Source organism: Neolamprologus brichardi, chromosome 18 (genome assembly GCF_056152115.1).
Source record: "Neolamprologus brichardi isolate AB-2024 chromosome 18, ASM5615211v1, whole genome shotgun sequence".
In the NCBI taxonomy this organism is placed as follows: Eukaryota; Metazoa; Chordata; class Actinopteri; order Cichliformes; family Cichlidae; genus Neolamprologus; species Neolamprologus brichardi.
The window spans coordinates 2,061,391-2,077,931 of record NC_142121.1 but is presented as its reverse complement, the minus strand read 5'-3'; the positions used below and the strand labels follow the sequence as shown (position 1 = coordinate 2,077,931).

General features: G+C 41.6%; 1 protein-coding gene across 1 annotated transcript in view; it reads left to right on the top strand.

Moving 5' to 3' along the window:
• Positions 1-1,410, top strand: part of LOC148097257 (uncharacterized) — a 31,630-nt gene extending 30,220 nt beyond the window's left edge. The window contains exon 4 of the mRNA XM_087832386.1: positions 730-1,410. Coding sequence (XP_087688512.1) covers positions 730-1,410 — 681 coding nt within the window. The remainder of the gene's footprint in view (positions 1-729) is intronic.
• Positions 1,411-16,541: the final 15,131 nt, after the last annotated feature.

The window sequence follows — 16,541 nt, the reverse complement described above, 5'->3', positions numbered from 1 at the left end:
ATGAAAAACACCAAAATCATCTCATCTCAAAATGATCTGTACAAGGAAAGTCTGAGTGCAGAGCATGTTGTGTGTTTTGTTTTCACCTCTCTGGGAAAGGATGAACCGTACCTCTCAGCTTTATCAAAATACTTAAAAGGAAAAACCAACCCAGACCTTCAAGATCCTCACACTCATGATGTAGAGAAGGAACAATGGTACGCCTCAAAAGAAGTAACGGCTGAAACGAGGAAAAAAGGAAAACTCTTCAGTGATTTTGCAGAGGCCAACAAGGAGAACAAGAACATTAAGTTCCTGACAGTGGGGTTAACTAATGAGACCCAGGAAGGTTCCAGCATCCACCTGTATGAAGGTGGATTTGCTGTCAGTGAGAACTTTGAGCCTCCTTCAAAGCCTGAAACTGTGACAGCAGCTGACAGAAACCACAACAGTGTGACACTGAAGATTTCTCCACCCAGATTTGGAGCAGAGAACATCACCTCCTACTCTGTTGAGCACTGTGTCAGTGGAGAGGATGGATGGCAGCAGAAGACAGAAGCAAAGGCTGAAGAAGTCACAGTGAGAGATCTGAAGCCAAACACAGAGTATGTGTTCAGATGCAGAGCAGTGACCTCAGCAGGTGTTGGGCCGGATAATCAAGGTTCTATTAAAACAACTTCAAGCTTGACACTGACAAAGGAAGTCCTCAGAGAAAGAAAGATACTGGAGATTACAGTCAACAGTTTGCAGGGGCGGGTTAAACTTGGGTTAGCCAAGCTTGAAGAGATAAAAGAGACAAGTGAGAAACTTAAAGAATATGAAGCAGAGATGAGCAGAAATGAGAACTTTGAGTTTGAAGTTACTGTCACAAAGCTTTTTCTGGAGGACATTTTTGGGACTGGAAACTACATCAGCAACTGTCAGCAGTGTCATGTCACCTGTCACTATCCCTGTCCCTATCCAAATGATGCAGATAAAAGAAAGTGTGCAGCAATGGGACCAGATGGATACTGTACTCAGTGTCCAGGCAAATGTTACTGGAATGTACACCTTAATCAGAAGTACAGATGGGTGTATAAAGACGTTAAAGAGAAAAGAACAATGAAAGAGCTGAAAGAAAAGTACCTGAAAGCCACAGGAGAGAAGATGACTCTTCAGCGACAGGCTGACAAACTGAAGGCTGAGTACGACTGTTTGCAGGCTCACGTAGTGAAACTGATGGAGAGATCTGCCAAGTGTCTGAACAGACTTAAAGAGATAGCACTGAAGCCAAACCCTCTGTCCACTCCAGAGTACATCGACATGCTTATTGAAGGAGAGAAATCTGAGGGCAAACCAGGCTGGAAGCAACGAGTTCAGTCTCTGATGGAGATGAAAGAAAAAGCAGAGCTCATGGCTAAAATAGAGCAAGGAGAGAAACTCCTTCACTGAACATTCATGTGATCACAAAGAAGAACAAAGAAAAGGTCGAGACCAGTTTGAACTGAGATGATAAAGATTTGAACTCAGTCGATGAAGACAAACGACACATGTAAAAAAAAACCCTCTTATTTACTGTTTGCTTCCTGATAAGATCTCATTTTAAAATTTATTTATCTTTAACATAGAAGTGTGATTATATTTTATTGGACATTAAAATGTTCAACTTTTAACTTTTTCCTTTCAGCTTCTTTATATTCTTTACGTTTGATCTAATATTAAGTTTATTTTCTCAGTGACTCCTGATGTTGATGTTAATGGACTTTTTATTGTGTTGATTTTTATGCTTTTATTAAAAAAGTGTAATTTTACTTTTTGTTTCCTTTCCTGGATTTTTCTGGATTTTTTTGTTGCTTCATAAAACACAGTAAATGTTTACCACACATATGAGAGCAGCTGTTTTATCATCTGTGTGAGGGGACGTAGTTTTACTAACTCAGACGTGTCATTTACACATTTACAGCTTCATTTTCATTTGCTTCCTGTCCACTCGTGCTGCCGGTGTGTGAGCTTTATCTAAGTAAAACCCTTTGCTGGAACAAAGAGACAATCCACTGCAGGGGCAAAACAAGATGCAAGACACCAGAGCTCTTTGTGTGATCTCGTGCATGAGGGAGGCAACTGAGACCAAGCCTTTTCCTACAGCTTGAACCCCAGTCGCTCTCGTCTGCTCCCTGGTAGCACTGCTCTATATTGTGATTACATGAATATGCATAGGTTCATTAACATATGACATCTTAAACAGACATATGTGTGAACAAAGACTACCTGTCTGTGTGTGCATGTGTGTGTGTAAATGTGGATGTGTAGGTGTGTGTGTGGGTCAAAATATGACCCTGTGAACTTCCTCAGAAAGCTGGCGCGAGGAGTCCAGCGGTCCACCTAAAGAAAAGGCTCTTATACTCAAACAGATACAGATGTGTCTGCCATACCATACATCAGAAAGAGAAGATACAACCTCTCTCATGATCCAAGGATGTATGTGAGGTATGCCAGAACACTCTGGAAAAAGGAGTGAACGTCCTCCCATCTCATAGTACAAAGAGTCTTACTAAGGATGAGACCTTCTATCAATATGCAAACAAGTATAGACCTCTAAGCATATATGATTATGTTTCTAAGTACAAATGTCAATTCTAAAATCTCACTCTGACACAGCGTTTGTTCACAGTTCAAACATTTATTCAAACAGTTTTTAAATTTACACTCAGTGACTCAACACAGTGCTTGTAGTTTGGTCAGCAGCCCAACAGAGGGCGCTCCCTTCCAGCAGAGGCAGCATGAAGAACTTCAGCCGTGTGAAACCAGCTCGTGTGACTGAACTGCAGCTGTTTGTAACAATGTTTGAATGTTTCCAGTGAAGCTGTGCTCCTTTAGTCTGTGCATTTACTACATTACACATTATTTTATTAGAATCATTGAATCTGGCAGTTCTGAGCTCTGTATTCACACTGTGAGTTACAGCAAGAGCTGATTTTTAAAACTCTGCTGACATTTTAAATCTTTCTTCCTCCTTTCAGATCAACATAAACTTTATGATCCTTGAGGGGCAATTTGCTTTGTAGCAGCAGCATAAACACACGACAAATACAGCCAAAAAACACAAATCCCATAATAGAATTTAAAAAATCTACATTTAAATCGATTTGTTCTGCAACGAGGTGAAGAATAGCTCGTCCCTGAAGGCAACAGCTGATACTCACAGAGGATGTGAGCTGTCACCCTGAATCCTTCCTGCCTTCAGGGTCGCCCTCCCTCTACACAGGAGGGCAACATCATTTAGCTTTATACCTGCTGTTTGCTGTCTAACAATGTGCTCAAGCTTCTTCTTATTCTTCAAGCTAAGAGACCCAAACACGCCTTTATTGTAGCTTCTAATGTGAACTCTGATGACCAGGATGGAAACAGATTATAACAGCTGTTTCAGGGTTTCAGTGAATTTTGCTTGTGTGCTTTTAAAAACTCCTCAGCTGTAGATGTTTAATAAATAATAATCAAATCACTTTTAATAACATTTAGGAGCCCTGTAACCCCAAATGGTACAAATACATTCTATCCTCCATCAGCCAGTCCTGTCATTAGGTTGTGTTTGATTAAACAGAGACATGAATCCCTTTGTTGTCGTGTCAGGAGCTGCACGCTGTGGTGACCTGCTTTGTTTTTAAAGTAATATAATTTGACCTCTGATTCATTAACCTGCTGGTTTAGCTATAAGATCATGGTCACATGATCATGAGTTTGTGAGTCATTTACACATTCACAGCTTCATTTTCATTTACTTCCTGTCCACTCGTTTTTAAATTTACACTCAGTAACTTAACACAGTGCTTGTAGTTCGGCCAGCAGCCCAGCAGAGGGCGCTCCCTTCCAGCAGAGTCCTCAGTAATGTCTGACAGTGAGGCAGCATGAAGAACTTCAGCCGTCTGAAACCAGCTCGAATGTTTCCAGTAAAGCTGTGCTCCTTTAGTCTCTGTGCATTTACTACATTACACATTATTTTATTAGAATCATTGAATCTGGCAGTTCTGAGCTCTGTATTCTAGTGATGGGATTTCCGGCTCTTTTTAGAGAACCGGCTCTTTCAGCTCCGAACCGGCTCTTGAAGTTGTTTTGTTGCTTTAATTAATTTATTATTAACAATAATATAAAATTATGCACAAAAGGAATTACTAATGTAAAAAAAAAGTGGTTTTATTTATATATGTTTATATATAAATATATGCGGTGGCCCCTAGAGACAAAACACGTACAAACTCCAAAACACATTTCTAGCGTTAACTGAACTTCTAAAGCAGAGCTACCTAGATCACTTAAATTATACAATTGAAAGCATATGTGTATTGTTTGTGTATTTATACACAGGCACTCATATATATTCAAATAATTTAAAAAAAATTCATTTACCTGTTACTACCACACACCAAAACCGGTCGTTGGTACTTGCTGGCTTGTGTAGCCACTAGGTAACAAAAGCTCAACACTGCCCCCTAGCATCCTGGAGTATCCTATTCACATTTCAACTTTTAACTATTTAAATTTTCAGCTTTTTCCTTTTAAACAAATTTAAAGTGAAACACAAAACACTGCAAACCACAACAAAATTAAATATAAATTATAATATGAAAACAAAAAGATGCACATTCTCTGTCATATGGACCTGCATGAATAACTTTCGGAATCCTTTATCATCTGCAACTGAAAATAGTTGTGGATGATTACTATACCTTTCTAATGTGACGTTGTTGTCCCTGGCTCTCTTTCTCTCTCTCTCCCTCCCGCTCTGTTCCTGTGCTACTGCGAGTGTAACTAGACCCAGACCAACAGTATTGTTTGACTGATGGCCCTTAATATAAAGACTTCGGACTTTACGTTTCCCAATTTTTGCTTTAAGTTATTTACATAATAATGTAAATAACCTAATGATCCTTATTGCTGTTTTAGAGGAGCGGTGCTTCAAAGGATAGTTGCAGATTTCTGCAGATTATACAGTACAAATAAAATGTTCACGTTTCTCCAACGTTGTCTTCCCAACAGTTTCAATGACATCTACACTGGATGGCCAGGAAGCGTTCGCGATGTCTTCTCCGCGCTGATAATTGGCGTCTGTCTTGTGTCAGTGACGTAAAAGACGGATTTAATGCGACATGACCATCAAACAGCAGTCGCTTTCTAAAACATCGGATATGTATCGGATTCAGTACCACATACGAAAGTGACCCAGATCAGATTTGAAAATATCGGATTTGTGCCGTTCACACTGTCATAGCGTGATCGGATATGGGTCGCATAGGGTCAGAAAAGTCGGATTTGATGCGCTTTCGCCTGCAGTGTGAACGTAGCCTTAGAGCCGTTTCGTTCGCGACCGACACATCACTAATTCCACTACAGATTACAGATTACATGCCCCAAAATGTATTTTTTAACATATTCCGTTACGTTACTCAATGAGTGTAATGTATTCTGAATACTTTGGATTACCTATTATATTATCATGCTTTTTACAGCTACATGAATGTACTATTGCTGTGTGATTTATTACTATTACTGAAGGTTACTCTCCATACCAACACCAACTAGATGTTTAAATCTTAATATAAATGAATAACAGTAGGTGGACATTAGGTAAGGCTGCACTTTTTGCAGCGATCTCGTATAGAAAACTATTCCGCGCGTATATAAAACAGGTCCGCGGCTCCGAACCGTAGTAAAGGGACCTCTGGCTAATACGGTGGGTTCGTGTCGGGCTCGTAGCTGAAAACTAGCTTTACTTTGTTGTCTGGGTCAACTTTGCTAGCGAGAGACAGAGAGAGGCGTTGAAAGGCTGCTCCAACAGAACTTATTGTTTCAGAGGAAAACACGAACACGGTGTACAGTCGAGTCTTAATAGCTTACTTACAGCTGGGATCGTCAGGCTCTCTTCTTGGCTGCAGTGGTTATTATTATATTTACATGCTTCAATTCAATTCAATTCAATTCAATTTTATTTATATAGCGCCAAATCACAACAAATGTCGCCTCAAGGCGCTTCATAGATACAGAGAAAAGCCCAACAATCATATGACCCCCTATGAGCAAGCACTTTGGCGACAGTGGGAAGGAAAAACTCCCTTTTAACAGGACGAAACCTCCGGCAGAACCAGGCTCAGGGAGGGGCGGCCATCTGCTGCGACCGGTTGGGGTGATAGAAGGAAGACAGGATAAAAGACATGCTGTGGAAGAGAGACAGAGATTAATAACAGATACGATTCAATACAGAGAGGTCTGTTAACACATAGTGAGTGAGAAAGGTGACTGGAAAGGAAAAACTCAATGCATCATGGGAATCCCCCGGCAGCCTACATCTATTGCAGCATAACTAAGGGAGGATTCAGGGTCACCTGGTCCAGCCCTAACTATATGCTTTAGCAAAAAGGTAAGTTTTAAGCCTAATCTTAAAAGTAGAGATAGTGTCTGTCTCCCGAATCCAAACTGGAAGCTGGTTCCACAGAAGAGGGGCCTGAAAACTGAAGGCTCTCCCTCCCATTCTACTTTTAAATACTCTAGGAACAACAAGTAGGCCTGCAGAGTGGGAGCGAAGTGCTCTAATAGGGTGATATGGTACTACAAGGTCATTAAGATAAGATGGGGCCTGATTATTTAAGACCTTGTATGTGAGGAGCAGGATTTTGAATTCAATTCTGGATTTAACAGGAAGCCAATGAAGGGAAGCCAAAACAGGAGAAATATGCTCTCTCTTTCTAGTCCCTGTCAGTACTCTTGCTGCAGCATTTTGGATTAACTGAAGGCTTTTCAGTGAGTTTTTTGGACATCCTGATAATAATGAATTGCAGTAGTCCAGCCTGGAAGTAATAAATGCATGAACTAGTTTTTCAGCGTCACTCTGAGACAGGATATTTCTAATTTTAGAGATGTTGCGCAAATGGAAGAATGCAGTCTTACATATTTGTTTAATATGTGCGTTGAAGGACATATCCTGGTCAAAAATGACTCCAAGGTTCCTCACAGTGTTACTGGAGGCCAAGGTAATGCCATCCAGAGTAAGAATCTGGTTAGATACCATATTTCTAAGCTTTTCAGCGCAGAGTACAATGACCTCAGTTTTATCTGAGTTAAGAAGCAGAAAGTTAGTGGCCATCCAAGTCTTTATGTCTTTAAGACATTCCTGCAGTTTAACTAATTGGTGTGTGTTATCTGGCTTCATGGACAGATAGAGCTGGGTATCATCTGCATAGCAGTGAAAATGTATGCTATGTCTTCTAATGATGCTGCCTAGGGGAAGCATGTATAATGTAAACAGAATTGGTCCTAGCACTGAACCCTGTGGAACTCCATAATTAACCTCAGTGTGTGAAGAGGACTCTCCATTTACATGCACAAATTGGAGTCTATTAGATAAATATGATACAAACCACTGCAGTGCAGTACCTGTAATACCTACAGCATGTTCTAATCGCTCTAATAGGATATTATGGTCAACAGTATCGAATGCTGCACTAAGGTCAAGAAGGACAAGCACAGAGATGAGTCCACTGTCAGAGGCCATAAGAAGATCATTTGTAACCTTCACTAAAGCTGTTTCTGTGCTGTGATGAACTCTGAAACCTGACTGAAACTCTTCAAATAAACCATTCCTCTGCAGATGATCTGTTAGCTGTTTGACAACTACTCTTTCAAGGATTTTTGATATGAAAGGAAGGTTGGAGATTGGCCTATAATTAACTAAGACTGCTGGGTCTAGAGATGGCTTTTTGAGTAAAGGTTTAACTGCAGCCACCTTGAAGGCCTGTGGTACATAGCCGATAATTAGAGATAGGTTGATCATATATAAGATCGAAGAATTAATCAATGGCAGGACTTCTTTGAGCAGTTTTGTAGGAATGGGGTCTAAAAGACACGTTGATGGTTTGGAGGAAGTAATTACTGAAGTTAACTCAGAAAGATTAATTGGAGAAAAAGAGTCTAACTTAACATCAATGGTACTAAGAGTAGCTGTAGATAATATTACATCTGTGGGATGATTATTGGTAATTTTTTCTCTAATGATAAAAATTTTATTTGTGAAGAAGTTCATGAAGTCATCACTAGTTAACGTTAAAGGGATGGTTGGCTCAAAAGAGCTCTGACTTTTTGTCAGCCTGGCTACAGTGCTGAAGAGAAACCTGGGGTTGTTCTTATTTTCTTCAATCAGTGATGAGTAGTAAGCTGTTCTGGCTTTGCGGAGGGCTTTCTTATAAAGCAACAAACTATTTCTCCAGGCTAAATGATGATCCTCTAAATTTGTGACACGCCATTTCCTCTCCAGATTACGAGTCATCTGCTTTAGGGTACGTGTTTGAGAATTATACCACGGGGTCAGGTACTTCTGATTAGAGACCTTAGTTTTCACTGGAGCTACAGTATCCAGAGTCGTACGTAGTGAGGAGGTGAAATTATTAACAAGATAATCGACCTCTGTTGGGGTAGCGTTCAGATAGCTGCTCTGCTCTGTGTTGGTACAGGGCATTGACGATGATAACAGTGGCTGGATTATATTCTTAAACTTAGTTACAGCGCTTTCAGAAAGACATCTACTTTGATAAAGTCCACTCTCCACTGCTGCGTAATCAATTATTGTAAATGTAAATGTTATCAAGAAATGATCAGACAGGAGAGGGTTTTCAGGAAACACTGTTAAATGTTCAGTTTCTATGCCATATGTTAAAACAAGATCTAGAGTGTGATTAAAGTGGTGGGTGGGTTCTGTTACATTTTGAGAGAAACCAATTGAGTCTAACAACAGATTAAATGCCATGTTGAGGCTGTCATTTTTAGCATCAACATGGATGTTAAAATCACCCACAATAATTATTTTATCTGAGCTCAGAACTAAATTAGATATAAAGTCTGAGAAATCAGACAGAAACTCTGTGTAAGGCCCAGGTGGACGATAGATGATAACAAGTAAGACTGGTTTCTGAGTTTCACAGCTGGGGTGGACAATGCTAAGCATCAGGCTTTCAAATGAATTAACAGTCTGTCTTGGTCTTTCATTAATTAATAGACTGGTGTGAAAAATTGCTGCCACACCGCCCCCTCGACCTGTGCTTCGAGATTTCTGGTAGTTAGAATGACTCGGGGGTGTTGATTCATTTAAACTAACATAATCATCCTGCTGCAACCAGGTTTCTGTAAGGCAGAGTAAATCAATTTGTTGATCAATTATTAAGTCATGTACTAACAGAGACTTGGAGGAGAGAGACCTAATATTTAATAATCCACATTTCACTGTTTTACTCTTTGGTTCAGATGTGGATACTGTATTGTTCTTTCTTTGTAAATGTTTAAGTTGTTTGTTGCTGGTTTTTAGTTTGTTTTTTGTCTTTTTGGAAGCAGACACAGTCTCTATGGAGATGGGTTTTTGGGGGGGTAGCAGGAGGAGAGAAGCTGCAGAGAGGCGTGTAAGACTGCAACTCTGCTTCCTGGTCCCAACTCTGGATAGTCATGTTTTGAGGGGTTTAATAAATTTGTCGATATTTCTAGAAATGAGAGCTGCTCCATCCAAAGTGGGATGGATGCCATCTCTCCTAACAAGACCAGGTTTCCTCCAGAAGGTTTGCCAATTATCTATGAAGCCCACATCGTTTCTGGGACACCACTCAGACAGCCAGCAATTTAAGGAGAACATGCGGCTAAACATGTCACTCCTGGTCTGATTGGGGAGGGGACCAGAGAAAACTACAGAGTCCGACATTGTTTTGGCAAAGTTGCACACCGATTCAATATTGATTTTAGTGACCTCCGATTGGCGTAACCGGGTGTCATTACTGCCGACGTGAATTATGATTTTATTGAATTTACGTTTACCCTTAGCCAGCAGTTTTAAATTTCCTTCAATGTCGCCTGCTCTGGCCCCTGGAAGACAATTGACTATGGTTGCCGGTGTCTCTAGCTTCACATGTCTGAGAACAGAATCACCAATTACCAGAGTTTGACCCCCAGCGGGTGTGTCGCCGAGTGGGGAAAAACGGTTAGACACATGAACGGGTTGGTGGTGTACCTGGGGCTTCTGTTTAGGACTACGCTTCCTCCTCACCGTTACCCAGCCGTCTTTCCCCAGCTGCTTGGGGTGTGCCGGGGAACAGCTAGCGGGGCCTACGCTATCTTCGGCTGCACCAGCTACAGGGGCCTGGCTAGCTAAGGGTGATAGCAGGGTGCAAAGCCGAGTCTCCAAATCAGTAATCCTGGCCTCCAGAGCTGCAAATATGCTACATTTGTTACAGATATCATTACTGCTAAAGGAGGCCGAGGAATAGCTAAACATCTGACACAATGAGCAAGAAAGTGCAGAAGGGACAGGTGAAGTAGCCATGGTGCTAACGGGTCGGCTACGAGCTAAGCTAGCGAAACAGTACAGGGACAGTGAGTGAATACTTTGGCTATAAATTAGGTAGTGAGTACACAGAAAGTGTGCTTCGGATGAAGCACGTGAAGATTATACTGTGAAAAAAAAGAATGTATTTAAAAGTTGTTAATTAAACTGCTAAGCAAATAAGCTACTCAGAAACACCACTGTGTTTGAGCAGGAACAGGAAGTGATACTACTTCCAGCTCCCGTTTCTGCTCCGTGACAGCTCGTACTTTTCCTTTTTCTCCCTCCCTCGCTCACAGATACATAACGGGTATGACAGTCCATTCTCCCTGCAGCACGGACTACACTGCTGTCGGATTATAATATTATTTTATGCCATGTTAGACCCCTAATTAAAGATTGTGAATTATTATGTAGTTTTAGTTTGCATTATTCTCCTGAATTAGAAGAAGGTGATAACTATTACATTTGTTAAACTGATCTGCATTACATTAGACTGCTGATTTATTGTGAATGAATGATATTGTTTTATGATGCATTATACGGCTGAGTTATAAGAAATACTGTTTGCAGAAAGTCATCGCCTTATTTGTCTGATTGGAAGAGAAAAGAGCATACTGCCCCATCTCAGCAGGAGCAGATAAACAGGGAGCCAAGGTCGTAGCTTAGGCGCCGTGTGAGAGAAAGAATGTGAATGTTTAGGCTTTAATGATTAGGTGGGGGCCACTAGAGGCTATAAGAGTTTGAACAAGGCTCCACCATTTTGAGATCTGATGCTGTCTGCTGTATGGTGTCCATCTCCCACGCGTGTGTTCATTAAATCATCGTTTGACTCAACCTGGCCGGACCAGTGTTGTTATTTTGGTTTTCCTCTTGTATCCATCCCCAATATTTAAATCCGTAACACTGCCCATCAGGCTACATTGTTTAGGGCGATGGCTGTAGCATTCTGCTATTGCCTTCATATTAAATCATTTTTGTGAATAATTTTAAAAAAATATTTCTTCATGTCATTATGCGAGCCGCAAGTAGAGGTGACATGGGCCACGAGATTGAGACACAGGCATTAGAGCTTCTTGATGCATGTTTTGTTTGGGGTGTGGAAACCAAAAATAGAGGGGCATAGCCGAACACATGAAACGGGAAAATACCCCCGTGTAATCCTTTTATTTCAGCAAAGTAATTGTATTCTGAATACCATCTTTTTAAACAGTAACTGTAACGGAATACAGTTACTCATATTTTGTATTTTAAATATGTAACGGCGGTACATGTATTCCGTTACTCCCCAACACTGCATATTTGGATGCAATGACGTCACGGCGATGCGACAAAGACTGTCCAAATTCAAAGAGTGCTCAAAATGTGGGGACAAATGGGTCATACTTTTCCCCAAATTTTAAGGATGGGTCCAATGTATCCTTTGTGTCCTACTATATCCCAGGATTCATTGCGGGTCATACAGGAGATTTGTTTCTGATAACGATGGTGGTCAAAGAGGAAAACACTTTCAAATGTAAGTATATGAACATCTGGTTGTACAAAAGTTAAATTGTTATAGCGGTCGTGTTGTTAAGCTTTGGGCATCTGCATAGACATGTTTCTTTTATTTAAAATAACCGTAAACCAGCTTGTATCGCGGGTCCCGCGGTTTTTCATGTATTGCCTCTTACATACAGCTAATTTTGATTTTTTCGAATTGGCGATATGTTGTGAATACCAAACGGCTTAATTTATTAAAACGAGGAGAAAACGATCACCTCTTCACTGGGGTGAAGAATTGGGCCGCCACGGCGTGGATGTACAAGAATAAATCAGTTTACACATCATATTCATATGAGTGCGGTCCCATTAACCCTCATGCTGTACAGCAGCGGTCCCCAACCTTTGTTGCGCCACAGACCGGTTTATGTCAGACATGGAGCCTTTAAGGTATCGCGGATAAATACAACCACATAAAATGATCCGACCAAGACAAAAACTGTGGTATTTTGTAGATATAATAATAAACGTGAATGTACTGTGTAATTGTGTAACTTTATTAGCAGCGTCCTCCTGAAAATGCGCCAACATTGAGAGTAACCTGCTCCTCTCTGCCCCTTAATGCTCTCTGGTCGCTATGGTAACGTGTAAATATTTCTTTCAAAATAAGAGGAAAGACCCAGGGAAACCGAGTTAACGATAATAACCCCAAAAACCATAAATTTCACAGCGGAGCCTCAACTTTCGTGGCCCGGTACCAAACAACTCACGGACCACTGCTGTACAGAACCTGTGATGTCCAGACGGCATTCCTCTGGTGTTCTGCTGTGAAAACGTTTGGGTTTAGGGATTAACATAGTTGCCATGGTTTCCTTTCTTCTCTTATTTGTTGTGTTGGATTAGGACAATTCTGGAGAAGATGGGCCTGCAGTGGAAAGTCACCCCCTTGCAGGCCAGAAGACATGAGATAACTTTAAAGAATACAAAGTACGTATGTGTGTTATCAAGAAGATAATTCTTAAGAACACAAGTTAATAAATGTGCAATTACTAAGAGTTGTTGTGGTGTTTTTATTTGCCTGCTGTCATTTTTGATTTCCTCTGCCTTTAGGATTGCAAGTATCCAGGCTCAGGAGAGGGAGTCAGTGGGAAGCCCACTGCTGCTACTTGGCCCTGGTTTGCCCTCATGGATGAGGTGATAGAACAGATGCCTTCCATTAAGCCTCCTGTCCTAATGTCCTCTCTCCCTGAGGACACTCCAGGGCCAAGCGCAGCAGTGGGTGACCAAAACGACAGTGATGACGAAGTGGCTCAGCCACCTACGACAGGGAGAAAGAGGAAAAGAGATGATGAGCTGCTAGACCTCATCAGAGAGGACATGAGGCAGCAAAGAGAGGCTGAGGAGAGGAGAGCAGGGAGAGGATGGACAGACTGTTCACTTCTAGAAAGAACCCGTCTGTCTAAGGACACTACCTTGTGACGTAGGTAGGTAGTGTCCTACCTACGTCACAGTGTGCTCAGGAGGTGTCCTACCTCCTGAGCTTTGCCCACTAATTTACACTGAAGTAAAATAGGCCACATGTCTCTTGGCCAGTTCAGAGCAGTAGCCACCTTTTCAAAAGCATTGAAATATGAATCTACCTCAGTCTCACGAAAGGTAGGTACCAGAGCAATATTTTTGCTAACATTGAAACTTTTTGGGGAGACTTTTAGGATTCCTTTAGTGGCATGTGTTTCCTGCCCTGATGACACCTTCAGTGCTTCTACTTCAAGCTGCTTTAACCTGATTTATTTTTCAGCTTCTATCTCAAGCCTATGGATCTCCAGCCGGAGATCATAATCTGCTTTACGCACCTTCTCCTTCTCCTGTGCCTCCAACTGTAGTGATAGCAGTGCCATCACTGCTAGATGTTTGGGATTCTGAAGTGAAAGGCTTAAAAGCAAGGCAGAGTTTGGGGAGCCACATCTGATTTAACTTGGGCACCCAGAGGTGTAGCAAGTAGAGCTTGCTCTTCTGTTCTCTCTGGAGAAGCTGGATTAGCAGATGCTCCAGGGGAAGCTAAGGGGTCCGGAGAAGGTACCTCCATTGTAGCAGGGCTAATTAAGATACCTAACTCGATTAACCCCTCCAACAAAGCCTGCTTAATAGCCTTCTTCACTCCATATTTTGGTACGGAAAGTTTATACTGGGCAGCAATACTTAACAAGTCATCTTTGCGACACAAGTCAATTTTTTCAACGCTAGGCTGATTAACAAAATCAAGCAGGTCAAAACTCATCTTCAACTGCAACCATGAAACATAGCCACCCTAAAATCACGACACACTTTCATTAATTTAGGTTGTCCACAGCATAAAAAGATCCCAGACGAGCCCCCACTTGTGTTACGTCCCCCCCACCATGGTGGAGGCAAAGGTAGGAAGGAGACAGCAACACTGGACAACCACAATCAATGAAGGAGGAAGACAACAGAACAGTTAAGAATCAGGCCGGATTTATTGGTTGCTTGCCTTGATAGTCAAACTTAACAAAAGAAAAGAGGTGGGGGAGGAGGACTGGGCGGTTGATCCAAATCAAAGAAATTAATAAAACAAAAAGAGGTCGATAGCTTCCAAGGCCTAACTGAAACAAAAAATGCAAAACAAAAAGCCTACCTAGCTACTCGACAAAAGGTCAGTGAAAACATACAAGAGTGGCATCAACTGCATAACCTAGTGTGACTAACAGTTTAAAACCTGCAACCAGTGTATAGGGTACCCCAGCTTACCTGTCCAGCTTCCCACCACACACAATACAAAGAAGCCTGTTCGCAAATGTTTGTCATAAAGCAGAAGCCAGCAGCCACCAGCTGGCCAGGGAGCTGCTCATTTGTAGTGATCCTCGGAGAGTGATTGGCCACCTGTGCCCAGACCAGCCAACAGACACATGCCAATCAACTTTGAACTGGCCAATAGGTGGAGGCTTGACACCTGAAAGATAAAAAGTACACCAAAAGCAAAGCCACATCTCTTGGCACGTAACAAGCATCCTTCCCCTGAATTCGGACACAGCATATATAATTTCCTTTTTGTCTTCTTCTGTTTTACTGGCAGTTGGCAATAGACCCTGTGCACGAGAAAATGCTAACTTCCTGGTTTGAGACTGGATGTGGGGTTGTACATTTCCGGTAGCTTTACTTTGCGGTCAATGGCTACTGCGAAGATATTCTCCAAAATCATGTCCAAAACACGAAAACGGAAAGATGGCGTTAAGTTACAAAGAGCAGAAGGTGGGAACACTCACCACTGTTGTGTCATAAAAGATCTAATGATCAATTTTGACGTCAAAAGAGTTTAGATCGATCAGTTGTTTACATCAGTCAACACAAGCAGAACTGCATTACAAAATCAGAAGACACATCGTCCACATTCAGAAGCACATCTCTGTATAGTGACTGGTCTCATGATTTAAACAGGCAAATGTTCAGCATTCAAACTACAGGTGAAGAATAGTCAAACCAGATGTTTCCCCGTTATGTCGATATCAGCTAGTCAAGTACACACCTACACAGCATGTTAACAGACCGTGAAAAAAAGCCACACAAAAAATGAACGATTGCTGGTAAGGGTTTCTATACATTAGTATTTACAAAGGGTGTGTTGTGACTTACCTTCAAAATTACAGTGGTCCCTCGCTATAACGCGGTTCACCTTTCACCTCGCTGCTAGCAGTGTGACTCTGAAGTGCAGTGCTGTATGTCCACGATGTCCACGAAACTTTTCGCACCGTCAAAAAATAAAATTGGCTACTTGATTTCACCTATCGCTGGTTATTTTTAGAACATAACACCCGCGATAAACGAGGGACCGCTGTTTACAGATACTGAGAAATATAACATTTGAATCCCTTTTCTCTTTTGCTCTGAGGCCCGGGGAAGAATATCGACAAGTCGATGAACATCATTTACAGATATATTGGGTAAATGCCCGAGACATCTATAGAAATGTAAATCGCCGCTTGATTCATTCATTTGCTTAACTTGTTTTGGACCGTAAACCAAGCGCGAATAGGACACCGGAAACAAAGCTCCCCACAGGAGTAGCATATGCTAACGTGCACATAGTCTATTCATTTAATTAGAGGAAGAAGTACTGCCCTCTATTGGAAGAGAATGTAATTGTTCTGTCCATTATTCCCACCAGTCGCTTAGAGTACTAATCAGGTGAAACCAGATAATCTTCCACGGCATACCTGATCATTTCTCACGGCACAACTCTGTGGCACGGCACAGTGGTTGGGAAACACTGTCTTAGAGGACAAGAAGCAGAAGTCTGTATTTCCATTTCAGCTGCTGAGTTGGAGAGTGGAGGCAGAAAAATGCCCATCACCTTATTAAGAGGTGCCCAGCAGGTATAGTGTGTCATAAGTTGTGTGGATGAGGACCCTTATGCAAATTCACAGGCAGAAAGAATTCCTCGGTTTATCCCGGCTGTTTCCAGGCTGTACAAAAAGGAAAATGATGTAGCCAGTTAAGAGAAACTGCGAGCAGCATTCAGCTCAAGAGCACCACCAACCTCGAGACCATAAAACTGCAGTAGAGCTCACAAAGCAGAACCTGGTGGCTTCTTTGTGCACGTGTTTCGAGCAAACCCAAAAACAGTATATCAGCACAAGCACCTCATACCATCTGTCAGCACGGCGGTGGAGGGTTACTGAGTTGATACTGAACTCTTCCATACATCAAATTATTCTAGATTCAAATGTGAGGCCATCTA